The following is a 27,776-nucleotide window of genomic DNA, read 5'->3' on the forward strand; positions in this document are numbered from 1 at the left end:
GTACATATTTATTACTCTATTTATTTTACTTGTACATATCTATTCTATTTATTTTATTTTGTTAGTATGTTTGGTTTTGTTCTCTGTCCCCCCCTTTTAGACTGTGAGCCCACTGTTGGGTAGGGACTGTCTCTCCATGTTGCCAAGTTGGACTTCCCAAGCGCTCAGTCCAGTGCTCTGCACATAGTAAGCGCTCAATGAATACGATTGATGATGATGATGATGATGATCTGCGCCTTTAAAGGAGGCTGCCTTTCTGCCCGTCCAGGAGGCGTGTCTGGATGCCCCGCCGCGTCTCCCGCCTTCAGTCGCCGTGGGTCCGGGCCGCGGCTCCATCCCCGAGCCCGGGGCGCCGCCCACCCGCCCCGCCGCATCCGCCTCCATCCTTGCCGGCCGGCGAGGTAAGCCCGCCCCGGGGGTGGGCGCCGCCGCCCCGGGACTCTGCCCTCTCCGACCGGAGGCGTCTTGAGCGCTCGGAGCGTTTTGAGCGACGAGGGGACGGGGAAGAAGAGAGCTCCCGCTCCGGGAGCTCCAGCGGACCGGCAGCGGCAGCTGGAGGGCGGGAAAGGGCGCTGGGCTCTCATCATCACCATCATCAATCGTACTTATTGAGCGTTTACTATGTGCAGAGCACTGTACTAACCGCTTGGGAAGTACAAATTGGCAACATCTAGAGACAGTCCCTACCCAACAGTGGGCTCACAGTCTCCAGGAATCCGCAGGCCCACTGGGCTGCCCCCCCCCTGCATTTTTCATTCATTCCATCGTATTTATTGAGCGCTTTGGCTTGTACATCTTTACTATTCCATCTATCTTGTGGATGATGTGCATACAGCTGGAATTCCACCTGCTCTGACGATGTTGACACCCGTCTACATCGCCATCATCACCAGTCGTATTTATTGAGCGCTTACTATGTGCAGAGCACTGGACTAAGCGCTTGGGAAGTACAAATTGGCAACATAGAGAGACAGTCCCTACCCAACAGTGGGCTCACAGTCTCCAGGAATCCGCAGGCCCACTGGGCTGCCCCCCCCCCGCCCCCCCCAGCATTCTTCATTCATTCCATCGTATTTATTGAGCGCTTTGGCTTGTACATCTTTACTATTCCATCTATCTTGTGAATGATGTGCATACAGCTGGAATTCCACCTGCTCTGACGATTTTGACACCCGTCCACATCGCATCATCATCAATCGTATTTATTGAGCGCTTACTATGTGCAGAGCACTGGACTAAGCGCTCGGGAAGTACAAACTGGCAACACGTTTTGGTGCGTCTCCCCCTTCTAGGCTGTGAGCCCGTTGGTGGGTAAGGGACCGCCTCTAGACGGTGCCGACTTGGACTGCCCAAGCGCCTGGTCCAGTGCTCTGCACACAGTCAGCGCCCTATAAATGCGATTGAATGAATGAATGCGTGCGGAGCACTGGGCTAAGCGCTCCGTTCCCCTTTGCTCCTGCCCGGCCGCTGCTTTCCTCGAGCTTGGAGTTAGCGGGGACGGTGAGTGAGGGCGTGGGTGCTCGGCTGCGGGGAGGTGGGCATTCAAGTCTGCAATAATCTCCCTCCTTGGACACCCCCGAGTGCCCATTTTCGGGGTGCGGGGATGATTTGACCTCCCCCCTGGGGGCGGGGGAGCAGGTGGTTTGGCTTTCCGGGTCTTGGTGCCCCCCCAGACCCATTTTTAGCCCCCAGGAGGGCTGGTCCCACCCTTTACTCCCTCGTGGACACGCGTGGGTCTGGGAGGGGGCCGCAAAAATCATCCCCCCACGGACCCATATCCCAGCCCTCATCCTTTCAATCGTATTTATTGAGCGCCTACTGCGTGCGGCGCACTGGACTAAGCGCTTGGAAAGTACAATCCAGCAGCTGGGGGTCGGCTAGAGCAAGGGGGGGACCCCAGTGAAGGGCAGGGAAAAGTGCCTCTGCTGGATTTCTCCTTGCAAACTCGGTTCCGAAGCCCCAAACTTCCGGACGAGTCCAGCAATCTCGTACGCTCTCTTCTTGGGTGAGCGTACTGGCCTCCTCCTCGGGGGACTATCGAAACAGTAGTGTCTTCCTTAAACGCCACTCAGCATCAGCCCAGCAGAAAGTCGGTGGCCAGTGTGGCTTCTAGGGACAGGAGTTGGGTGGGTGGGAAGAAAGTCGGTGGCCAATGTGGCTTCTGGGGTCAGGGGTAGGGAGAATTAGCGACGCCGATTTCGGGCTTTGGCTTCCACGGGCGGTGGAGAATTAGCCCTATTTTAACCTGCAGCAGCTCCTAAAATTTGGGACGTGATTCTCGGGTTTTCCGGAAGAAAGAGCCCCCCACCCCCGCACCACACACATACAAATGCAGGACCGCAACAGCAGGACTCTGGGGTCAAGCTAGGCGTCAGTGGGTGCCAGGAAAAATTATCTGGGAGCAAAAGCTTCAGGGAACATATGTCTAGAAAGGACTGAATGGTCCCTTCTTTTCGGAGGCAGGGGGTGGGGGGGGGTATAGGGGCACATTCAGGCTGCTAAGGAATGCTGAATTCAGTCGTCTATTATTACTTACCTACTGTTGAATTGGACTGACATGAATTGTTTTTTAAAACATTGTGATCTATAGATTCACACACAAATATACATCCCAGCAGGTGGCAGGTAACTGGATCTGGCTTCATTTTCACTGGGGAGATAGGACGCTGAAATTTATTCTTAAGGAATAGTGTCTTGAAGTGAAGGTCATTAATGTCCATAAATAAAAGAGAAATGAACCAAATGATTTTTTTTTGTTAAGCACTGGGTGACCGGGAAGTTTCTGTTTTTCTTTTCTACTACTCATCACAAATTAAAAGGGGAGGAAAAAAACAAAACCTTCTTTTTTTTCCTCAAGTAAGATTATTTTTTTTCAGAGCCCATCTCTATTTATTACTGAACTCTGTAGGTGCAGAGAATGTGCATATGAATGTGCCATGGTTTCTTATGACCTTGGAATCCACAGGATCTTTAAGATGAAGGAAGACAGGTGAAGACAGAATTAGCTAAATTGTGTTATGGAATTGGGATATTTAAAGCAACTGAAGGACTATTTCTTGACAAGTTTTAGCCACCACTCCCCTGACATTGCCTTAGATTTCAGACATAAACAGCCGTGGGATCTGATTTGGTGAAAACCTGCTTAATTCTTAATTTTTGAGATGAACACAGATAAATAGAAGTAGCAGTCGAAAAGTAATTTATGCTTCTGAATTTGCTCACTAATCACTCATTCCCTCCAAAATGTCATTTTTGGAAAGAAAAAGGTTTGATTTTTGGATTGGAGGGTGGAGGAGACTGCTTAGTCAAAGTTGAGCTGGAATGAAAAGGAGCTGGAATGAAACCGATTCTCTTTGTAGTGATTGGGAATTCGGAAATTTGAGCATTTTAATTAACTGTACATTTTAGAAATGGCTTTATCCATAGAGTAGTGACCTTTGCAAACTCTTGCAGAATGCCAGTCTTTTTTTAAAAAAAAAATCTGAAATAGGGCGAGTGCTAATGAAATGAATTGTCAGTCTATGTGAGTGGTCTTCATCGAACAATGAAGAATGTCCCAGCGCACGGTTCCATCTTCAAGGAGCCATCCGGCAAATCGCAACAGGAACCTAAACAGGCCTATACAACCGTGGGTAGAGAAGCGGATCTCTGCAAAAGCTTAGAGAAGGCTTTAAATTTCTGCTACCACCTAGGAAGTGGGTAAAGGAGAGAAATGTGCCACGCATGTGTTCGGGGCCTTCGGAAAGAAGAGTGAAGCACTGTCCGTGGTCCTGAGGAAAGCTCTCGCCTGCTTCGGGGATGTTGGACGATACAGGTGCAGCAAGTGGCCAGGATCTTGAAGCTATTCTACTGAGAGGCCTGTGCTTGGGTTTGCTAGGGCAGATTTAAAAAGTTAGCCCCAGAGCCAGGCTGGGTTCTGTGGAGATATGAAGGCGCTCAATAAATATTGTTGATTATGAAGGTGTAAGCCCCTTGCGATACATCATTTAGACAATAAATAGGCTTTTGGGTGGGGGGAGGGAAGGGCGTCCTAGATCTGGGCGTTTGATCCACCCCCTGACCTTCATTCAGATAAGCGGTAAAAAAGCCCCCAACACCAACAAGAAAACATCCCGGCGTCCACAAACCAAGACAGCTTACTAGAAAATTGCTATGAAGACATTCCCCAAGTTCCTATAAGTCCTGGGATGTTTCTTGCATGTCAACCGGACACGTCCAGCCAGGAGAACGGGCCCCGCACCTCCAGGACTCTGGAGGATTCCAGGGGCTGCGGGAGCCTGAAAACACTGTGGGTTTTGATGGTTTACCACCAAAAACGCTATCTTCCGGCCGCCTCTCTAAGCTACCTTGGCACCGTAGGGAAATCCCCCATATTCATAGTTATGAGGAGACGTTATTCCTTCTTCTCGGTCTAAAAAATAAAATGAGCAAATAGAATAAATGAGAGTGCACATCGAAGTGAGAACATCGCGGACTTAAGACTTGTTTTTCAGGGGAGATTTTTCAGTGTGGACTGAAGGAGTCGCTAGATATCCTTGTTTTACTTCCTAGGTGTTCCTTTCAAGTGCTCGGAGAGTCAAATCATTTGAATTGCCTGCTAGACCGTCCAACTCGCCCTTCGTGACACTTATTTCTGGCAGCGCAGCTAGATGTCCCTCTTAAGAAGAATCAGAGCGGCTTAAATACCCTAGTAGATCGTACTTTATTTTTCAAATTAGCTTTCCACAGTATCTTAAGGAAATACGTTTTTTTGTTATAAAACAAACAAGACAGACCCAAATGCATAGAAATGCCAAGGGAGAGGCTGTCCCTGTGGATCCGTACTAGGAGAGGTCTGTGACAGAGGGAGATGGAGCGGTTTCACGGCCTGTACCTAAAGTATTAGCCTGTTTAAGGATGATATACCGCTCGCAGCACGCTTACTGAACAACATTTAGGAGTCGTTGTACGAGTTGGAGTTATGAGGGGGGATGGTGTGAATTCTGAGAGCTTATTTCTGTTGTGGGATTTTATCCGTGAGAGGAAAGCCCTTTCAGGCGGGGGGAGGATAGAAGGGGGTCTCCAGAAAGGTTCAGGTCGCATCGATTTACCCTTTGGTTGTGCGTGGTGAAGGAGACTTCAGGGCGATCTGCCCTTTACCCCTCCAAAGAAATTAGCAGCTCCTTGGGCATTTCCAAAGTCGTGAGCCGGGGCCTTGCCTAGGTCAGCGATCGAGATGCATTCTCCCACTTCCTAGGAAATCGTGAGAAAGCCCCCAGACTCCGTGGTTGCGCTTTTCTTGGAAAACATTATCAGCGGAAAGGTCGTCAGGGGCTTCGTGATCAGTACCCTTCACTCTCCCATCCCCTTCCTCCACCCTCCCGCCCTCCCAAAGCAGGCAACTCTGTGCGGATTTCCCGCCCGAAGGGGAGCCCCGGCCGGTAAATGTCTCTCGGCTATTTTCCGGCTCTTATAAATATCCCTCCTAATGTCACGGCAGCGGGGAGAAACCCGGGTGAAAACCAAACAGCCCAAAAAAGCCAAACCGACAGAGATTTGGCTTGCGGAGGATACAAATGCAGACACTAGGGACTATTCTTCTCTAGGCATTCTCATTCCTGGCAAGTTGAAAACAGATCCCAGGATCCGCTTCTTTCCATTCAGCGTCAGATAAGGATGGGGAGGGGGAACAAAGAGAGAGGGGCGGGGGACCAACGTTCTCAGTGACTCGTGGGGACAGCCCGAGGAGTGTCTGCTGCAAGTTTGCAAAGACCCCAGCCACCAGCTCGTGTGCCTGCTGCCTGTTATTAGACCTCGTGTCAGAGTGAGTGGGTACAACGGCGCCTTGGAGTTCCCTGTTTGCTTGACCCTCCTCCGCCTGTCTGGTTTGACCGGCCCTGGCCATCTGCCTATCATCATCATCATCATCCTCATCAATCGTATTTATTGAGCGCTTACTCTGTGCAGAGCACTGTACTAAGCGCTTGGGAGGTACAAACTGGCAACATAGAGAGACAGTCCCTACCCACCGGTGACCGCCTCTGTCCATCTGGCTAGTGGCCTGACCGCCTCTGTCTGTCCGTCTGCCTGGTCGCCTTTGTCTGTTTAACCACTCCTGCCTGTCCATCTGCCTGATCGCCCCTGTCCGTCTGCCTGCCTCCCTCCCATGATATTCATTCTCATTCTCTCTCTCTCTCTCTCTCTCTCTCTCTCTCTCTCTCATTCTCTCTCCCTCTCTCTCATTTCTCTCTCTCTCTCTCTCTCACATACACACACACACACACTTCCTCGGCGAAGTGATTTCCCCGTCGCCAGCCACCTACGAAAACCCACGAACTGATTTCTGCCGGCGGGGCGCCCACCCGAGAGCCCGCCCTCTCGGGGGGCGGAGGTGGGGGGGGGGGAAAGAGAGAGAAGAAATCACGGTGTGCGTTTTGAAAATTTTGTTGCTTTTTCCGCCCGCGAAGAGCCCCTTCTCCTCTCCCCGCCGGCCGTTGCATAACAGGCCCGGGGAAGCAGGGCAGCCTTAAGGAGGGAGACGGTCCCCTAGGCCGGCTCTCGCTTCATCTTGGCTAAACGTCAGACGCTGTGCAGCAGTGCAGAGCGGGAGAGGAGCGAGCCTCGGGCTGGTAGGGCGCCCGGCCTGGCCTCCACCGGGGGGGTGGGTGGGCATCGGGGCCCTGATCGCCCACCGATCCCCGTCCCCTCCCCTCCCGTCCCCTTCTCTCTCCCCCCGCAGGCCGGACCCCGTCTCCCTGGACCGGTCCCGAGGATGCTCCCGCTTAGCATGGCCGCCCCATCTCTCGCTGCTGAAGGTGGCTCCTTGGCGCATTGACTGAGGATCATGAAGGGACTGCTAATAGGCCGGGGCACTGTCGACTCGCTCCTGTCGCCGACCATGTCGTGATCGCGCCCGGGGCCCGCCAGCCTACCCGCCTCCTTCGCGCCCCGCCGGGGGAGCCTGACGCCGAGACGGGCAAGTGGGGGCACAGGAGCACCATGAAGATTATTGCCCCGACTCTAAGCCACCCAGTCTTCGGTTGCACCATCCGGCTCCTTCTCGGGTCCCTCTGGATTGGATATTGCCAAGGAACCACGCATGTACTCAGATTCGGTAAGCGCGTCCGGCACTTTCGTATTTTCTGCCTTTTTTGTTTGTTTCCTTTGGATCTAGACGAGCGTTGCCTTCTCATTTTATGTGGGAAGGCCAGCCCACTGTTGGGTAGGGACTGTCTCTATGTGTTGCCAATTTGTACTTCCCAAGCGCCTAGTACAGTGCTCTGCACATAGTAAGCGCTCAATATTGATGATGATGATCTTTGCGTTATTATTTGCTACCATTATTAATCTGTTTATTTATTTTACTTGTACGTATTTATTCTATTTATTTTATTTTGTTAATATGTTTCCCAGACTGAGCCCCTTCCCTCCTCTCCCCCTCGTCCCCCTCTCCATCCCCCCATCTTACCTCCTTCCCTTCCCCACAGCACCTGTATATATGTATATATGGTTGTACATATTTATTACTCTATTTATTTATTTATTTATTTTCCTTGTACATTTCTATCCTCTTTATTTTATTTTGTTGGTATGTTTGGTTCTGTTCTCTGTCTCCCCCTTTTAGACTGTGAGCCCACTGTTGGGTAGGGACTGTCTCTATGTGTTGCCAGTTTGTACTTCCCAAGCGCTTAGTACAGTGCTCTGCACATAGTAAGCGCTCAATAAATACGATTGATTGATTGATTGATTGATTTGCGTTATGATTCCACCCACTCCCCAGGCTTCGCTCCCCAATTCCCTCCCTCTTTTAGGCGCCCACCCCGAGGCCCAGAACGCCCTGCCCGCAGTTCCTCCCACCCCACCCCCTTGGAGGTGCGGGAGTGAGGGTGTATGTGTGTGTTTGTGGACGGGTGTGATCGTTCCCGGCGGTGCACTGCCGCCGGCACGATGACAGCAACAACAACAACAAAACCGGGAAAATACAGCTGGCAACTGCTTCCCCGGGAGCCTTTCCGGGCTTGGCGTGGGTGTGGGCGCTTGCTCTTAGTTAAAACCTGCGAACTAGTTGCTACCTTTTGGACGGTCCACTCTCCCTCCCGGCCTCGTGCCGGGACTGGGTGGACCGGAGGATGTCCCGGGACCAGAGGAAGACCCACTGAGGAAGACTGTGAGCCCGCTGTTGGGTAGGGACTGTCTCTATATGTTGCCAGTTTGTACTTCCCAAGCGCTCAGTACAGTGCTCTGCACATAGTAAGCGCTCAATAAATACGATTGATGATGATGATGATGGGCGGGTCGACTTTCCGGCCCCTTAGCTCTGTCCGTGGCCGAGGTTTTGGGGGGGACACACAGTCCAGTTTGCTGCCGAGGCCTCGGTGACCCCGGAGCTGGCACAAAACTGCCCTCCCTAGAGAACTGCTCATCTTAAACTTCTCCCCCCTCGCTTCACCCCCCACAATCACCCTAGAGCAAATCCCAAAGAACCCCCCCATTCCCCCTTAACCTGCGTGACTCCAATCAATCAATCAATCGTATTTATTGAGCGCTAATTGTGTGCAGAGCACTGTACTAAGCGCTTGGGAAGTACAAGTTGGCAACATATACCCAACAGTGGGATCACAGTCTAGAAGGACTCCAGCATCAAGCGTGGCAAAGAACGTGGTTTAGGGGAGTCGACCAGGGCTACGAGGTCAGAGAATTCAGCATTTCCCTGCCACTTAGCGCTAAAAAACCATCACGAAGCGATTTGAAACGCTGTCCTCGATGTTTGTTCAGAGGCAACAGAGAGTGCCAGTGTGCAATAGTCCCCTCCGGACCCCTCTCCGGATCAGGGGTGTTGGAACCGGGACACTTTTAGACTGTGAGCCCACTGTTGGGTAGGGACTGTCCCTATATGTTGCCAATTTGTACTTCCCAAGCGCTTAGTCCAGTGCTCTGCACATAGTAAGCGCTCAATTCATACGATTGATGATGATGATGACACAGCCGGCCAGTAAAAGTTCCCCAAAGTCTAGAAGCATGGAAAACCGGGAATGGGACTGCCAAGGCCTGTGCCCTACTTGTCAGCCCGAGTGAGGCTGGACCCTGTGGAGAGGAAAACCCGGTTGCCCCTGGGTGTGTAGACAGAACCACTCCTGGAAAGTTGCTTTGCGAAACGTGCCCAGACGATGCAGCTTCTGTCTCTGTGCCGTATTAAGACAGGGCTTTTCTCCCGGGGGGTGCATCGTACTCCGACAACTCTCATTCCTCATTCCTTCCCTTAAATACCCTGGTGCCGGCGATTGCTTTTCCGTATGAAATAACCCATCTTCTCGAGGTGACGGGAAGCTTGGGAATGATTAAAAAGGTGCCGGGTGGTAATTGGTCTTGTGTACAGAATTCCTAGTAGGTCCTCGCTTCGGCTAAAGGTGGTGCTTAAGGCGCGTTGCTCTTAGCAACCGTCTTTAAGGATGCTTGTTTCCCTGGACACGCGAAACCGGTCCGTATATCACTGGAGGGTTATTTTTCTTTTTCTCTTTTGCATAATGGATCTGTACCGTAGTCATGATCACGGGAGGAGGGCGGAAGGGTTAAGCCCTTGTGAGGTTTCTCAGTTGCTCTGGAACAGGTGGAGTTGTGGCCCATCGTGAGAATCTCAAGATTAAAGTGTGTTGGGGGGTGGTGGATGGGAGAGGAGGGGCATTACTAGTATTAAATCCATGTCCACTGCAGACGGGACTCCGCAGGTCTAATGATCATAGCTCTGGTCTTTCAGCCGAGCATTGCTGAATCATTAGATCGTGACATTCGCTGAGCGTTTCCTAGCTTCGTATTAATCTTGGCAGCTGCGGTAGACGCTCTCCAAAAGAACTGACCCTTTAACTTACATTTCTACCCCCAGCCCTCGCTGAATTTTCTCCTGCTGCCCACACCGTGTCCTGGAAAGGGACAGCAAGCGGCTTTTCCAGGAAGTGGCGGTTAGTTGAGAAACTGTGTGTGGGAGGGGTGGACTTGAACTTTCAGAGGGGGAAAAAAAGGTGTCAGTGCATTGACGCCCATCCTCATGGAGGCAGGGGGGTGCAAGAGGAGCGTGCTCCTCTCCCCCTGATCCTGACCGATACCCGGGTTGGAGGGAGAAGAAGTCCGGCGTCCTAATTTTTGCTTCGGAGCACGTTGGATGGAAAATTCTCCCTCCCGATGCAAGGGAAAGCAGCCTGCATGTTCTGCTTCTGCTGGAAGGGCTAAGGCTGACTCTCTCCTTGCTCCAGAGCAAGTGGCCCATCTCCCCAAGCGGGCACGACCTTTCTCTTTGCCACCTCTTCGTTCCATCGTTTCTGGGGCTTTCAGCAGTCATAATAATAATAATTATTATTTTTGCTATTATTATGGCGTGTGTTATGCGTTTACGGTGTGCCAAGCACTGTTCTAAGTGCTGGGGTAGATACAAGGTAATCAGTTTGTCCCACGCGGGGCTCACAGTCTCAATCAGATGTGGGGAAACCAGCCACAAGAGAGATGACCGCCTGTGGCTCTAGGCATCTCCATCCCCTCTGCCATATCCCCACACTCCATCCTTCACCCCTTCAGCAGGGTGGAGTGTCAAGCCCGGCAGGGAAGCAGAGGCGATGTCCAGCAGCGGAGAACCTGTGGCTGCAGCCGGCTTTGGAGAGTCCAGGGCAATGCACACACGCCACCCGGGGTCTGGTGCCCAAACAGGAGCCGAGAGCTGTTTGCAAACAATGTCCCGGTTCTCGGAATTTAGGGGGCCGGGTGGCCCTTTTTTTCCCCATAGTCAATCAAGACATCGTCCTTCCCCATCATTCTACCCTGAAGTGCAGTATGAGCGATGGAAATCAAGTTAGAGTCCCTTCCCAGGATACTGGCTTTCACGCCAAGGCTTTGGACCATCTTCCAAAGGACTACTAAATGAGGGAACCACGCACAGAAGAGAGGACCAGCAGGCCATCATTGTGCTGGGCAGGCCAGAATAAGAATTATTTTTATTAGTAATATTATTATTTTTACTATTACTAGTAATAATAATAATAGTATTAAGGGCTTGCTATGTGCCAAGCAGTGTTCTAAGCAGTGGGATAGATACAAGGCAATCAGGTTGGACATAGTCCCTGTCCCACGTGGGTCTCACAGTCTCAATTTCCATTTTATAGATGAGGGAACTGAGGCACAGAGAAGTAAAGTGACTTTTGCACGATCACACATGAGTCGTGTGGTAGAGCTGGACTAGAACTCATGACCTTCTGACTCCGAGGCCCATGCCCTATCCACTATGCTGTGCTGCTTCTTAATTAGAAACAGGGGGAGCTCAGCAGCCAGGAAGGGAAGTTAAAGACTCCCTTGACACCTCACAAAGCTCGAAACTCTTTGGGAGGGAAGTTTCTTGGTTTGGGAGGCTGGATGGATAGATGATGGAAGATGGGAAAGAGAGGCCAGCAGAATCCTGTGAGGATGCAGGAAGACTTAGGTGGAAGTGTTGTCCCAACAAAAAGCATGAGAAGCAGCGTGGCCTAGTTTAGAGCGTGGGCCTGGGAATCAGAAGGACTTCGATTCTAATCCCAGCTCTGCCGATTGTCTGCTCTATGACCTTGGGCAAGTCTCTTCACTTCTCTGGGCCTCAGTTCCCTCAGCTGTGAAATGGGGATTAAGACTTTGAGCCCCACGTGGGATTCATTCATTCAATCATATTTATTGAGCGCTTACTGTGTGCAGAGGACTGTACTAAGCACTTGGGAAGAACAATGTGGACTGTGTCCAGCCTGATTAGCCTGAATCTACCCCAGTGCTTAGTAAAATGCCTGGCACATTGTATGTGCTTAACAAATGCCATTTTAAAAACACAAAACAAAGCAAAACACAAACCTTTTGGCTTGAACTCAAGAGGGCAACAGGAGCAGCATGGTTGTTTTGGGTCTCCAGAATTCCCTCAGAGAGGTTTTCCAGAGGTTTAGATCTATCATGCTGTGTTCCATCAACTTTTTTTTTTTTATTAAACCCTTACTATATAACAAGCACTGGGATAGATACAAGAAAATCCCAACTGATAAAGTCCCAATCCATATAGGGGCCACAGTATAAGGAGTGGGGAGAATGAGTTAATTTCCATTTTACAGATGAGGAAATGGAAGCCCCAAGAGGTTAATTGACTTTACGTGATCACCTAGTAGGCGAGTAGTGGAGTGGAGCCTAGAATTCAGGTCTTCTGGATCCCAGGAGAATCCCACACTCTTTCCACTAACGCCCTGCTGTAGAAGAGAGAGCAAAAAGTGGGTTGAATGCAGACGCACACACCCCACACCCCCGCCCCAACATCTTCACTCAAAGCCAAGATTTCTGACTTTCTGCAGCTGCCCGAGAAATGGGAATTCCATTAAAGGAGGTGGGGGTTGAAGCAGCTGACTTTGTTCTAGCCATCCCTACTTCCTTGATCTCCTTTACCCAAATCTGCTCTGAAAAATCTCCCCCCCCCGCCCCTTCTTGATTGTAAACCCTTGAAGGGAGGGTCATGTTAATTCCACTGTAGAACAGTGTCCTCAGACTGTCGGCACTAAATAAATACTATTCACTTGAATGATTGGGAGGTGGATGCCATATTAACTGAGTCCAAGAGAGTGTCACGGTCTAGACGGTAGCTTGCCAATAAGATAGAATTCCTTTATCCATCATCTAGGCAGGGTAAATTAGGGGATGGAAATCAGGAGACTTTTCTAATGCCAACTTTGCTGTGCAGCCTTTATTAAGCCAGTTAACCTATCCATGCCTCAGTTTCTTCATCCATAAAATAAGGGACAATAACACCTGCCTCACCCTGGGGATGTTGGGAAGATAAAATAACCCATGTGATGTCAAGGGACTTTGGAAAACTGAAAAGGCATTCTACCTATCTAACCAAAACAGAATTTCCCAGTAGATTTTGGTTTCTGTTTCTCCTCTTCATCAGATTTCCTCCACTTTTTTCCTCTGCATTTGCTGCCTTCCCTCCAGAGTATCAGTTTCTGCTGTGAGATGTTCAGGGTCTTGTTTTATGCATCCCAGGATCTTCTGACTCTGTTTTTCCACCTGCTCTCACCCCTTTCCATGCCAAAATTGGGATTTCTCCAAATGATTGGAATCTGGGTGGTTTCAGATTCTTGGCAAGGGGAATGAGCCTGCTTTCCAGAGTTAAGTGAAGGATGAGTTCCCATGCACCCAGATCTTTCTCAGGCGTGCTGTAATGTATCTTCCACTCTCTTCCTTTGAAGGAAGGGAGAGGTTAAAAGTTCCCAGAAAGGAAGGAAGGGGATGAGAAGCATTGTTATTGAGTGGTCCAGATTAAATACCTGAGAGGAAGATTTCAATTTGATAATGTCACAGCCCTTTCTAGGTTTTTTTTGTTTGTTTTTTTTGTTTTGTGTTTTTTTTTTTTGCTGCTTCTGCTGACAATTTTGTAAGGTAATTAAATTGGCTGATTGAAGTCACAGTGGTCATGGGGTGATAAAGACCATTTGGATTTAATGGAATTTAAAAACAACAGTGCACCACACACAACTCTTACCGAACAAGAATTTTAATGACCCATTCAGGGTGCTGACTAAATAGAACGTCCTTAACAAGTTTAATTGAAAGGGCAAACCAGATTAGCTGTATATAGTCTTTATGGCTGTAGATTGGGGAATTAAAATTATCCTTTTAAAAGACTCATTATTACGCTATCAAGATTTAATGTAGGCTAAGCAAGCTTTCTTCAGCATAGAGCCTTGGTAACATGCTATAAACCTATATAGCCCCAGGGAGTAAAACCTAACATTTGCACCCAACCATTCTAATCAGTGGGAAAAGTACCTGTCTCATGCAAAAACAAATGAATTTTAGAAACATTTTTGGGGTGGGGGGGACAATGGAACACCTTGTGAGGTGCTTGAAGGGCCATTCTGGGGGTTGAGGTTTTTGTTCTTTGAAATAAAAAGCTGGGGGAAGATTTTGTTTCTCAAGAACTGGGACCTTCAGCTGAATTTTCTTTACAAGGAGAAGAAGGGGTTGATGAAGGGCTACGGTAGACATTAAGCAAATATTCTTCAGCCGTCTGTACGTACTGATGGCTTTCGATTTCTTTGAAGACATTTTCTTCATGCCTTGATGCTTTTTCATCTCGACCTGCTCCCTCTCTTTCAATGTTTTCCTCACCCCCTGCCGGTCTCAGAAACTGAGAGATTGATTGTGAGTGTAAAGGAACCCACAGGAGCCAGTTCTATTTCCATATTGAGTCATATCTCCTCCAGCCAGGTTACTAGCCAAGAAACCCCAGGCCTCATCGGTCAGTGTCTCGGAAGCAAATGTTCAACTCTGAGATGTATAAAATCCTTCTCCAATTTCCTGGGGAGAAAGCACAAGTGGAGAGATGATTGGGGAAAGGAAGGAATATTTATCTAATGGTCCTCCTTGTTCAGAAAACCCAGCGGGATTAGCCCCATTGCTCAGTTTATCTTGTGGTTTTCTATTCTGAAATTACGTGATATGGAAGGGTACCCTGAGCTTCATGTTTTTGAAAATGCTTCGTTTTGCTTGCCTAGTATTTGAAATCATTACCCTCAATTTATCAGTGATGATGACTTTGTCCAGACACTTCCCCTTTCTGAGTTTCATGCTTTTGAAAAACTCTCATTTTGGTTGCATAGTACTTTGAGTCATCCCCTTCAATATATCAGTGATGATGACTTTGCTCGGCTCCTTGCCCTGTCAGCCAGGAGGCTCCCCTGCAATCTAAGAATGGTCAGCTACCAAATTGCAGCCACAGCTTGGGGATTTCTAAAGCATGTCTAATGGAGTAAAACCAGATTATAATCTTGACATTGTCATTCATTTGCAGTGAGCTAAGGTTAAGCTTCAATTTTATAGTTCACAAAATGGGGTTATGATAATGAATTGATAATGGATAGGATAGTGAAAAGGAAATAAATGAGAACATTTGAAGACCTTTGAAATCTTCAGCTAATGTTCTCTTTGTCACAGAATGTCTTCTCAAGGTGCACCAAATGCACATATATGGGACATTTGGACTAAATAATGATGTGAAGTAACAATGATGCCACAGGCTTGGACTTCTTCCACTTCCTCAAAATTCTGAAAATTATTTCTCGGAATGCCATGAAGCTCGTGCAAGCACTTGGGTCTTAATATTTGTTTCATTTGAAGTTCCAAATGCTTGAGCATTTAGTATAAAAAAGCACAAGTTTACTGTTTTTCCTTTTCAACACAAGGTCTCTAAGTAAAGAGAGCAAACAAAGGTGCAGGACAGAGTACAAATGTGTTACCTTTTTTGTATCCCATCCCATACCAACTTTGCACAACAGAAGGTCTATCCAATTCTCTAGTTTCTAGAATTGCATTTCTTAATACAGATTAAAATTCTCGTTTGACCATGTTCTGCTGAGAATGTGCTCACAATTTCACTTGAATACATTATTCTTCATTCGTATTCCAGGGCTTCATGGTTTTTGCAGGGTATTGCTTGCAGTTGACCCGCACTGCATACACATGTAGTATATAGTATTCAGGTCAGGAACTACCTTCAGAGGGATCTCAGGGGACTTCACTCTTGGCACCTTCATTCAGGGCTCGTCCTTGGCTCCAGTCCACCAGCACTACTGGCATAGTGGTAGAGGTCTGGGAATTAGAAGGTTGTAAGGGTTCTAATCCTGGTTCCACCACTTGTCTGCTGTGTGACCTTGAGCAAGTCAGTGCCTGGCACACAGTAAGTGCTGAACAAGTACCAGAATTATTATTGTTATTATTTTCAGTGATGCCTTTCCCAGCTGCACAGAGGTGGGTGAGGAGAGCTCAGTATTTATCACATTCTCCTACCCACTACTTCCACCAATTTCCAAGAGTTTATTACTAGTGGTAGTGAGAATCTACCTGGAGGTATTTTCATAGAGCTGGCTTAAACTTCCTGTAGGGACTGGCCTCTCTACTACTATGCCCCATCTTAACACCAGAAGCAGTGTGGCCTAGTCGATAGAGCACAGGCCTGGGAATCAGAAGGACCAGGGTTCTAATCCCGGCTCCACCATTTCTCTGCAGTGTGATCTTGAGCAAGTCACTTATCATCTCTGTACTTCAGTTACCTCATCCGTAAAATGAGGATTAACCCTGTGAGCCCTAAGTGGGACATGACTGTGTCCAACCTGTTAGCTGGTATCTACCCCAGTGCTTAATACAGTGCCTGGCATATAGTAAGCTATTAACAAATACCATTAAATATGAAAACAAAACCATAAAAAACACCATCTCACCTGTCTCCCCCCTTAGCAGGCAGGGACATGCTTTTCTACACCTGTCAGTGGGGCTGAGGTGACACTTCCCACCCTTGCCGTAGGCTTATTTTGGTTCTGGGTCCTAAATAGTTCATTCATTCATTCAATCAATCATATTTATTGAGTGCTTAGTGTATGCAGAGCACTGTACTAAGCGCTTGGGAATTACAAGTTGGCAACATATAGAGACGGTCCCTACCCAACAGCGGGCTCACAGTCTAGAAGGGGGAGCAGGATTTACTGTGTATCCAGATGAATTCCAGGTAATTTGCTGATTCATTCCTAACACCTTAAGTTGTATTAACCCAATTTTCACTCTAAGCACTTATGTATTTATACTCATCCTCAGTGCATGTGCACGCGTGCACACACACACACACACACACACACATTTATTTATTCTAATATTTTATCCAGGCATATTTGTTGTTCTATCTGATCCTAGTTCTTCCTATTGCAGTCATTATCTGTAAGTGATTTTGCATGCGATAGTCCTGCATTAGATTGTATACTCACTGAAGGTAGATTGTGTGTCTTGCTTCTATTATACTCTCCCAAGCCCTTAGCAAAGTCCTTTGTGTTCAGTAAATTCTCAACGAATGTCACTGATTGATCGAATTTAGGATGCTAGATGAGTCCGTCTCCCCTACCCCAGTCCAAACGTGGCTAATAGTAGCCAGTGACTATGCTTCAGAAGGACAGAGAACAATAATAGCCCCTGAACACAAGAAGGTGTGGAGTTACACCATTGATAATGGAGATCAGGCCAAAGGGCTTCTTAATGTGTTGTAAATCCTGCATTACACACCCCTCTCCACCTCCCATGATCTTAAGGCCAAATCGTGTTTTTCCTTGAAGTATAGTGCTTTGACTCTGCTGGGGTTGATTGCCAAATCCAGCCTCTCATCTACACCTGGCCTGGAGTGACCCACTCTCTCTAAGGAGAAAGAAACCCTTAGAGGTTTGATAACATGTCTGCCAACTCTGTTGTAGTGTACTCACTCAAGCGTTTAGTACAGCGCACTGCACACAGTAAGCGCTCAATAACTACGACTCATTGATTCATCTGTCTAGTAGATTTGTAGTTGTCATGGAGGAGCGGGGTGAGATTGAGCCAGGCATCTGGGAATAAGTGAAATGAAGCCCAGAAAAAAAATAAAATCCCCGTTTTGTTGCAAAGGATTTAGGAACCTCTCCCTAAGGAGAAAGAAACCCTTAGAGGTTTGATAACATGTCTACCAACTCTGTTGTATTGTACTCACTCAAGCCTTTAGTACAGCGCGCCGCACACAGTAAGCGCTCAATAACTACGACTCATTGGTTCATCTGTCCAGTAGATTTGTAGTTGTCACGGAGGAGCGGGGTGAGATTGAGCCAGGCATCTGGGAATAAGTGAAATGAAGCCCAGAAAAAAAATAAAAGCCCCATTTTGTTGCAAAGGATTTAAGAACCTTCTGCTTATATGGACACAGTCACTAGATTAAAATCCATTTGATATGAAAACAAATAATCCATTTAAACCTGGCATCACACTTAAAGCACTTTGAAGTCCTCAGAACCATTATTAAAATGTTCATTCATGTGGATAAACAGTTTAATAGGTAATAATCCAAGTAAAATTATTAAATATCCCTGTAATTGAATTTGCCATTTGGGGGTTTTATCATTTTACTGGAGCTTAGAAGTGATTTATGTCCATGACTCACCTTATATTGACACTACAATTTAAAATAACACAATTATGGCATGGTTGAAGAGCGTACTGTAATCAGACTGATTAATTGAGTGGTAATGATCGTTTTAAGACAAATATGTGAGGATGCAGCCCACTGAGTTCAACTTTATTCAGATGCTTAATAGTTTAGTTCGTACATATACCAGGGTGTTTAAATGGGCCGGATGCATTTTTTTAATGGATAGTTCCAATGGAATTAAATAGAATCATTTTTAAATTGAATCGTGTTTGCATTCAAACATTCAATAAGCACAACAGTGTGTATTTTGCTTTATTTCTGATTAGTTTTAAGAGTTTTTTATAGTTTATCTTTATCCAGGTGGTTTCTAAAGCTTGATAATATAACTTCATATAGCTCTACAGCTTTGAGGTGTGCATACGTCCTTGCATTTGGATTTTCAAACTTTAGTCACCTCTCCTTCAGCCCCATAGCACTTACGCACATATCTGTAATCATTTATATTGTCTGTCTCCCGCTCTGGACTATGAGCTTGTTGTGGGATGGGATCATGTCTACAAACTGTTATATTGTACTCTCCCAACTGCTTAGTACAGTGCTCTACTTAAAGTAGGTGCTCAATAAATGCAATTCATTAAGTACAATTTGCAATTGACTGCAGTTGTACATGTACATAGGTACATGCCAATGTACACCAGCAATGTATGCCTATATATATCAGCAATGAAAGACCACAACTCTTCCTAACCTTAAAGTCCTCCTAAAATCCCACCCTTTCCAAGAAGTATGACATGTTTAGTGGGAAGCACTCATGGTCTAGAGGAGCGATTCCATATGCTTTGAGCTAAGGGAACACTCTGCAACGGGATCAGAAATGTCCTTTACTTTTGGAAGAATAAGCACATATTTTAGTCCAAGTTAACATAACAAAAGTTCGCTTGCCTACCTTTGTGGATACAGGGGTGACGAAGAAGAAATAAGGTAAAAAAATTGAATTCAATAGAAGTTACTTTTCTGTTGGATAATTCAGTTCCACTTAGCAATTGGATGTTCTGCCACACAGATCTTCTCATCCGGTCATATGGAAGACAATCCTATTTTTCTCAGAGTCCTTCAACACCCAGAGTCTGTCATTTCAAATATTGCATGAATAATTCATTTTGTGACTACACCTCACAGTACTTCATAAGGCCTGGGGTCAGGGCTTCCCCGAATCAGGAAATCTCATTTGAGGCTTATTACTGTCCTGCTTTATTTGTTTTGAAACGTTTCGGGCTTTTATGATCCTTCGTGGATGTCCTGATTCTCTGAACAGTGCCTAAAGGCACTTCGAACCTTAAAATGGCAGCACATTTTCCTTAGACAGGAAATCATCTAGTCTTTCTTATTTTATGCTTTACAGTCAAAAGTCTTAACAGTGCCATTCTCAAATATTAACTCAATCAGGGTCCCACCAATGTCAGAGTCTTGGTGCATGAACTCCCCTTTACTGATAGAAGTCCAAAGAATTGGCCTTGAGGTCAAATCTTTTTACCACTGAGTAGACCTGGGTTTTAATCCCTCCTCTGCCACTTGTCTGCTCTGTGACCTTGAACAAGTCACTTCACTTCTCTGTGCCTCAGTTGCCCTATCTGTAAAATAGGGATTAAGAATGTAAGCTCACGTGGGACAGGGACTGTGTCCAACCTTGCACCTACCCCAGAATTTAGTACAGTGTCTGGCACCTAGTTAGCACTTAACAAATCCCATTTAAAAAAAACCAGACTGCTTACACAAATAATAATAATAATAATAAAAATGATGCTTGGGGGCTGGTAATTTCTGGGGTTATAAAATGGGCCAGGTGGCGAACTAGGGGCAGTGTACTCTTGAAGTTCTCTAGGTGATTATCCAAGGCTCGGAGAGGGCAGATGACCAACCAGCTCTAGCAGCAGGAATGCTTAACAAATTGCCAGGAAATGAGGAATATGAAGCTCCATGTGATTATGTTACGGCATCATTATGCTCAGGGACTATGGGAATGATGGAAGAGTGAAGGACTGGAACTTTTTAAGAGCCTCAGGTGTGGCTTTTAACTTTTATGCTTCTTATATAACAGTGGTTGTCCGTGTCCCCCTTCTAGACTGTGAGCCCGTTGTTGGATAGGGACCATCTCTATATGTTGCCGACTTGTACTTCCCAAGTGCTTAGTACAGTGCTCTGCACACAGTAAGCACTCAATAAATACGATTGCATGAATGAATGGTAGCATTCTTGACTGCAGTTCCAAAAAGCACTTTACGGTTAATTGCCAGAAGATGTTATGAAACATCAGAATAGCATTTAGTTATTTTTCTTAAGGCCCGGGCGATTTCTGTCACTCACAGTAGTGAGTGTCACCATTAATGCTCAACTTTGGTTGGCACTCTTCAAGCCATAATGAGCACAAGAAAATTCATCCAACACACTTCATTAAAAAGACATTAAAGTGTCTTTCTCTGACCTAGTAAAGCAAAGAAAATCACATTTAAGAATCAAACATGAAATAGTGTGTCACAACAGGAACAGTTAGTAACATTTCACATTGGCTCCCCTTTGGGTTCAGGTTTGCGAGGCTTGATATGTACCTGAGAATATCAGGCTTTGCTTGACTTTAAATGAAGGCTTAATGTGCTTTAAACGACTTTGAGTGAAAGGAATGAACCACTGGGAATTGAAGATAATTTCTGGCATTGTTGTTTGTCTGATTTCCCCCTCTTCATTATTCTCTGTCTTAGGCTGCCCTGTCTCATATTCCCCATTCAGTTAACCCTATGCAGAACCAATAGATGAGTCAATGCCTTAGCACCTGAATCACAAAGTCTGGTTTGTCCTGACTGGACATGATTTGAGATCCGAATCAATGTGGTGTACAGTGCTGGTCACCCAGTGGGTGTCCAATAAACATTCTTTTGACTGATGGATTTTAAATGGTGGACTGAATCGAACATCACTGATTTGATTCAGGATCAGACCTCTGATGTCTTCTTCCTCCTTTCAGAGCATGGGCTTGGGAGTCATAAGGTCATAGGTTCTATTCCTGGCTCTGCCACTTGTCTGCTGTGTGACCTTGGGCAAGTCACTTATCTGTGCCTCAGTTCCTTTGTTTGTAAAATGAGGAATAAGACTGTGAGCCCCATGTGGGACGGGGCTCTTTCCAACCCGATCATCTTGTTTCTGCCCTAACACTTAGAACAGTGCCTGGCACATAGTAAGCACTTAATAAATACCATTACTACTACTACTACTACTACCACTACTACTACTACTACTACTACTACTACTACTACTACTACTACTACTAATAATAATAATAATAATAATAATAAAGCACCGGTGAGAATCTGTCTCTAAACTGATTTATCAGTTCTCAGCATGCCCTGGTACTCTCCCATGATATCATTAACGACGAAGTCCTCTAGAATGCAGTTCATTCCCTAGCATTGTTGATATGCTCACCACAACACAGCTGTAATGGGAAAGACTGATGAGAACAGTGGGTGACGGTAGTGTTCCTAAAGAGCTGCTGTATGGTGAGCTGAAATTGGGAGACCTGAAGGAAGCAGGCCAGAGGAAATAATTTGAGGACCAATAAAACAAAGCCCCAGCTAATGCTTCATCCTAGCTGAGAACTGGAAGCCAGTTTAGCCTGGCTGACCAGCATGGCATAGCTGAAATAGAGAAAAGATATGCTCTTTATGAGCAGAAACTTCATGAGGCTCAAGAGGTGAGAAGCAAAGGATAAAACAGTGCCAGCCTCTGAAAAATGCAACAAAGGATAGTCTTTGTGCCCAGGGAGCTGGGGAGTTGGGTGAGGGAGTTATCTGCCACACTTTTACCAGTAGGTGAGCATGAGTAACAATCAATATATGTATCCACCTGTGTTTAGTAAGGGTAAAAATCATCATTAAGCAAACGGTAATACTGGAAACAATTCAAGTCTCGAGTCGAGTGTTCCATTCTCTAAGCCGCATTGCTGAGTTTGTTTAGAAGTATAGGTCTAATTACTTTTAAAAAAATCTATAGTGTTTCACATTCACAAGAGTAAAACATCAGCAAATGCCTTTTTCTTTCCATCATAATGGTCTTTTCATACTGTGGAAATATTAGCAAAAACTGTACTTTCCTTTTCCTTTCATCTATAGTGGTTAATTTACATAATAAAAAGTCAATGTGGCAAACATTTAATATACTATACAATGCACTATATACAACTGTCAGGGACTGCTCATATGACTGTGAAGGTTCCCACTGTTTCTAAGGAGACTCATTATTTCTGTGTTTTCAGCAGTTCCCTATAAATTCATTAAAAATAGTCCATTTTTTCCCTTAATTTTTTTATTTTAAGTCTCAATCACACAGTCACTGTTAGGAGCATCCAAGAGTTGTAAATTAACAGAAAACATTTTAAAAATAATCCCAATGGGAAACAAGGTTGTATAATGAGGAATAAATTTTGATAAATGCCTATTAACTGTGGTTCTTACACATTACCAGTATGGTATCGTGCATTCTGACTCATGGGAAGGGAGTATATTGAGTTAGTCCCTGAATGACATCAGTGGCTGGCAGCTACTTGAGCTGAAATAACATTTTGCATACATTTAATTGTTTTCTCTCTTTATTTTGATGTTTTCATCATTAACATTTTAAAAATCAAGCGTAAAATGAGAAGTATTCATTGCAGTTATTTTTAGAAACTCGATTTTGGAAGTATATTCTGAGATTGTGTAGACTTTGATTTTCTTCCAAAGAGTTTCTACAGGAATTTAGATATTGCTCAATATATATCTCAAATACTAACCTCAGGTCTGCTATTAACTTTGCTGTGTGACCTTAGGCAAGTTGCTTAACCTCTCTTGGGCTTAGTTTTCTCTTCTGTAAAATGGGAATGAAGTACACTTAAAGGCAGGAACTCTGTTCAATTTCATAACCTTGTATCTGTCCCAGCGACTAGCACATTGTAAGTGCCTAAAATGACACAATTATTAAATATTTCTATTTTATTCAGTCACCCTGTAAAAATATTTCAGCCTTCCCCAATTTATAGCAGTTCGTGATTAATCAAGCAGTGGTGTTTACTGAGCACTTACTGTGTGCAAAGCCCAGTACTAACCTCTAGGAGAGTACAATTTACAGAGTTGGTAGACATCAGAGAGCTTATAGTCTAATGGGGATCTTTTCTTTAGCCTGTTATATACTTATCAGTACCAAAATGAAGAAAATTTTAATGGTTTTCAGGCACTGGTGACCCCAAAAAGCACAATACAGTATCAGTCTTATATATCACCATGTCAGTTTAAATATATATACATACACATTAGACTGTGAGCCCACTGTTGGGTAGGGACTGTCTCTATATGTTGCCAATTTGTACTTCCCAAGCGCTTAGTACAGTGCTCTGCACATAGTAAGCGCTCAATAAATACGATTGATGATGATGATGTATATTTGCTACTTTCTTTGGATTAAGACTAATTCCTTTCAGGGCTTGTGGGCCTGCACTTATGTACATGCCTAATATAAACAGAAGAGTTGGGGCAGTGACACACATTTTAATGTTTAATTTGAATGTATTCTAATATTGAGAAGTGTACAATCCCATTATCTCTGTTTCTATTCCCCTCTCCCACCTATATCTTCTAGACTGTGAGCCTACTGTTGGGTAGGGACCATCTCTATATGTTGCCAACTTGTACTTCCCAAGCGCTTAGTACAGTGCTCTGCACACAGTAAGCGCTCAATAAATACGATTGATTGATTGATTCATAGATTGAAAGTCCCTTGAGGAACAGGTTCTGTTTTTAATTCCCACAAGCATACTATTTCCCAGTACTTAATACAGTGCTCTGTCCACAGTCAGTGCTTAATAAATATTATTACCTTAGTGGAGTGCCTTGCACACAGTAAATGCTGAATAAATATGATTGACTGATACACTGTCTTGGCACCCTTCCTCCTTCAACAGATGGAGGTAGACCTGGAGGCCCTGCAGCTGTCCTCTGAGATGCTAGGACTAATACCTATGAGTTTATGCATAAATTCAGCCGTGAAAATGGCACAAATACCTTTTCTTCCGGGTTGAGGGACATTTACCTCATTCTTAATCATGCATTCAGTAGCCCCTCGTTCTTCATGTAAAATGGTGAGACTGTTTAATTCATAAATTGAGGCTAACCAATTATCATTTATTTTTTTCTGGAGTTGCTGTAAGTTGGAGCTGGTTAATTGTTTTTATTTTATTCATTTTTACCTTACTAGCCCCCTGTTTCATTCTTTCTACATTAAATCAGCCATACGCTTAAATTTTGAAAGCTTAAACAGTATAGAAATTTGAATTATAAATTGTCTTGGAGGGAGGCAATGTTTACTTCTACAACTAGTCTTTGTACCTCAGTAAATGGATCATATTCTGCATTGTGTTCAATTCAGTATGACCTTCTTAAATTGCAGAGAGACCCCGGCTTTCAATGCTAACGTAAAAATTGAGTTAGTGAAGAGGAAACGAATGGCTGGTTCTTGAGTTACAAATGCTTACAGGTTTCTTTGGAGTTAGAGAGGTCAAGCCTTTTATTAATCATGACCTTTGAATGTGGCTCAGATAAGGATATACTGTTAAAATGGAATTCCATTTTCCATTTAGGAAAATCTACAGTTAGTAGTTCTAGCAGAATTTCAGAAGGCAGGGTAACAGGAACTAAGCCGCAGAACTAGACTGAGAAAACAATAGAGTTTAATTCCATCCCAGGATCTTCCTGCCGGGACCTTTGTTAACTCACCTGAAAAAACAAACACAGTCATGCTAATTTTCCCAGGGCAACCTCTTGAAGGGAACCCAGTTAAACAAAAAATCGCTAAACACATGGTAAACTGAACACCCGGGCACCTTGACTCTCATCTCTGCTGGGGAGAGAGTGACTGGGAGTGTGTGTGTGTGTGTGTGTGTGTTTGTGGGGGTGGTCATTATGCCTTCTACAGATCTACATATGAGTCGATGAAGAGAGGGAGAGTTTAGAGGTAATTTGCACAGTAGAGGTGGGGTAGAGAGTTCTGGTCACCCAGTACCTGCTGCTCCTTCCACCCTCAGATCCATTTAATCTTCACACAAATGAAAGCATTGGGTAAAGCAGAGACAAAGTCCAGCTCCACTGGCCATTGGTGCACAGTTAATTGTTTTGTGATAGATTGATTATCTTCTACTTGAAATGGGAGATTGCCAGCTGCAAGGGGAATACAAGGAAGCAAGTGGAAAGAGTCTTTTCTCTTCCTTGTGGCTTTCAGTGGTAAAGACCCTCAGCTCCCAGGAGTCCCAGGACAGATCCTAGTTCTCCAACAATGTTAGCAATGGAAATTGACCTTTGCCATAGGAATGCGCTTTGCTTAGACCAAGGCTATATCTAGAGCCAGGACCTCATGAATCTCAATAGTATTGAGAGCTCTGGTTCAACTTCAAAGTCACTTCGGAACACCGCCAAGAGGAGAGGGAAAGTTCTGGGGCACGGCCAGATTGGAAGAGCTGGAACTGACCTGGAATGAGACTCTTTGTTTTGTGCCAGCTTAGATTGTCCATTAGGCCTGCTTTGGTCTAGAATTAGATTGCGTTCACTGAGTCTAGAATCAGACTGCAGAGATATGAGTCAAGGAGCTGGAATAATTGGAGGAGGATTTTCCCCTTAGATTTCCCTAATAGATTCTGAAAGATTCAGGTATTTATGAGGAAGCAGTTTGATCTCGGACCCCTCCTTCTCTTCCCCATGCAGAGCCCAACTCTCTAGTAAGTCCTCAGAACTAAAGCCAAGCTGATGTTGAATCAGACCATCTAGTATTACTCAGAAGTATGGCCTAGTGGATAGAAGGACCTGGGTTCTATTTCCAGCTCTGCCACTTGTCTGTTGTGTACCCTGGGTCAAGTCACTTCACTTCTCTGTGCCTCAGGTACCTCATCTGTAAAATGGGGATTGAGACTGGGACAGCGACTGTGTCCAACTCAATTAGCTACAGTGCTAAGTGTACAGTGCCTGACACATAGTAAGTGCTTAGCACGTACCACAATTATTAAATGTTATTGAATCTGGCTGACTGTCCCAGATTTATCCACTCAAGATGCACACTCTTCTGACCTCAGACTGTACTTCCAAGGGAGATGATGAAATCTGTTTCCCTTGAGATTGGGTTAGTTAAATCCAGCACGGCCTGAAAGCCAGGACATGAATCACTTGGCTATTTCATGGGACTTCTTCCATCCCTTTGATTTTTATGGGTCTGTATTTTGTCCTGACGTTACATGAACATCCAAATTAATTTTATATAATATACCTTTCCATCTTGGCAGGGTACATCTTTCTTCCAATGTGATTGTACAATCCAGGGGACCACTCTTTAAGTTTTGAGCTGTTTGTGTCTGCTGCTGTAAAAGTAGATCGACATATTCGGGCTCCACACTGAGCAATTGTCTGTCAGTAATTTTATAATAATAATAATAATAACAATAATAATAATAATGGTGGTATTTGTTAAGTGCTTACTATGTGCAAAGCACTGTTCTAAGCACTGGGGGGGATATAAGGTGATCAGGTTGTCCCACTTGGGGCTCACAGTCTTAATCCCCATTTTACAGATGAGGTAACTGAGGCATAGAGAAGTTAAATGGCTTGCCCAAGGTCACACAGCTGACAAGTGGCAGAGTGAGGATTCGAACCCATGACATCTGACTCCCAAGCCCGCGCTCTTTCCACTGAGCCACGCTGCTTCCCCATAATAGGGTTGATCGGGATACCTTAAGTTGTAAAACTGCACTTTATTTTCTACAGGGATGCACACAAAGGTTCCTTTTAACATTTTGTTTTTTAAAGAATTGTGCCTGTTTAATATTAATTAGAAGTCAGAATAAGGGGAATACTAGAAAACTAGTTGTAGATAAGTGTGTTGATACTGAGTCAAATTTCATGCCGTATTTCTTGAGAGGGAGGAGAAGGAGGTTGAATGAAAGCTATACTCAAAAGCACTCAAATCACTAAGTAAAATATCTCCAATCAATATGTATTAAGGGCTGTGACAAGCTTTTATGGAAGTAAGGGAATCCTGAAAATCCAGCCATTGTTACAGAAGAAAGGAAACAATAATCAGGGTGCATCAGCAAAAACTTTTGCAATTTGTTATTGTCATGCCACACACCATACATTTATAGGGAATTTTGAATTCCTTGAATAAATTTGAGTCAGGAAATCTTTCTTGAAGCTGTGGGTCCTGTATACGTCTCTCAGATTGCATCGCACTGCTTTCTAAAGTGGGAAATGGAAAAGATGTGTTCAGACAGTAAGTGCTTCTTGTTCAATCTCATCCTTGACTTCAGGATTTGGATACTAGTCAAGTGATTATCCTGCCTCATTTTCCCTTCTGTTGCTATTAGATTGTAACCTACTTGTGGGCAGGACACATGTCACTTTATTTCATAGTTCCCAAGCACTTAGTACACTGCATAGCACTCAGTGGCCACTTGGTAAATATTAATGCTACTATTGTTTGGAGGCCACATTTTTGTCCAGGGGAATAACAAACAACTCTGTCCCTCCCTCAGGAGGATTTTTAGGGATGAGATCTGGGGTACAATATAGCAAGAAAATATAACAGGCTACCGTGTTAACCAATTCACATCCTCTAAATGGTATATTTCCTCAAAACTAACATGCAGGCTAAAAAACGGGTGGTATTTTGAGCTATATATGTAGAAACTAAACATATGGATACTCAAGCTAAACATAAGGACCTCCATATGTTAAAAATGTTCTTCAAGAAACAA

At 45.1% G+C, this 27,776-nt stretch overlaps 1 protein-coding gene across 5 annotated transcripts in view; it reads left to right on the forward strand.

Moving 5' to 3' along the window:
• The first annotated feature begins 1,448 nt into the window (after positions 1-1,448).
• The window catches only part of GRIK2 (glutamate ionotropic receptor kainate type subunit 2), a 304,612-nt gene continuing 278,284 nt past the window's right edge, over positions 1,449-27,776 (forward strand). For 3 of the 5 annotated variants that reach the window (XM_038760908.1, XM_038760911.1, XM_038760912.1), the window contains exons 1-2: positions 5,720-5,803; positions 6,719-7,093. In XM_038760908.1, coding sequence (XP_038616836.1) covers positions 6,979-7,093 — 115 coding nt within the window. In that variant the 5' untranslated portion in view covers positions 5,720-5,803; positions 6,719-6,978. Of the gene's footprint in view, positions 1,501-5,719; positions 5,804-6,441; positions 6,609-6,718; positions 7,094-27,776 lie in introns of those variants that run through there. The other 2 variants (XM_038760909.1, XM_038760910.1) reach the window with 2 other exon arrangements.

The sequence above is a fragment of the Tachyglossus aculeatus genome, chromosome 19 (genome assembly GCF_015852505.1).
Source record: "Tachyglossus aculeatus isolate mTacAcu1 chromosome 19, mTacAcu1.pri, whole genome shotgun sequence".
NCBI lineage: Eukaryota > Metazoa > Chordata > Mammalia > Monotremata > Tachyglossidae > Tachyglossus > Tachyglossus aculeatus.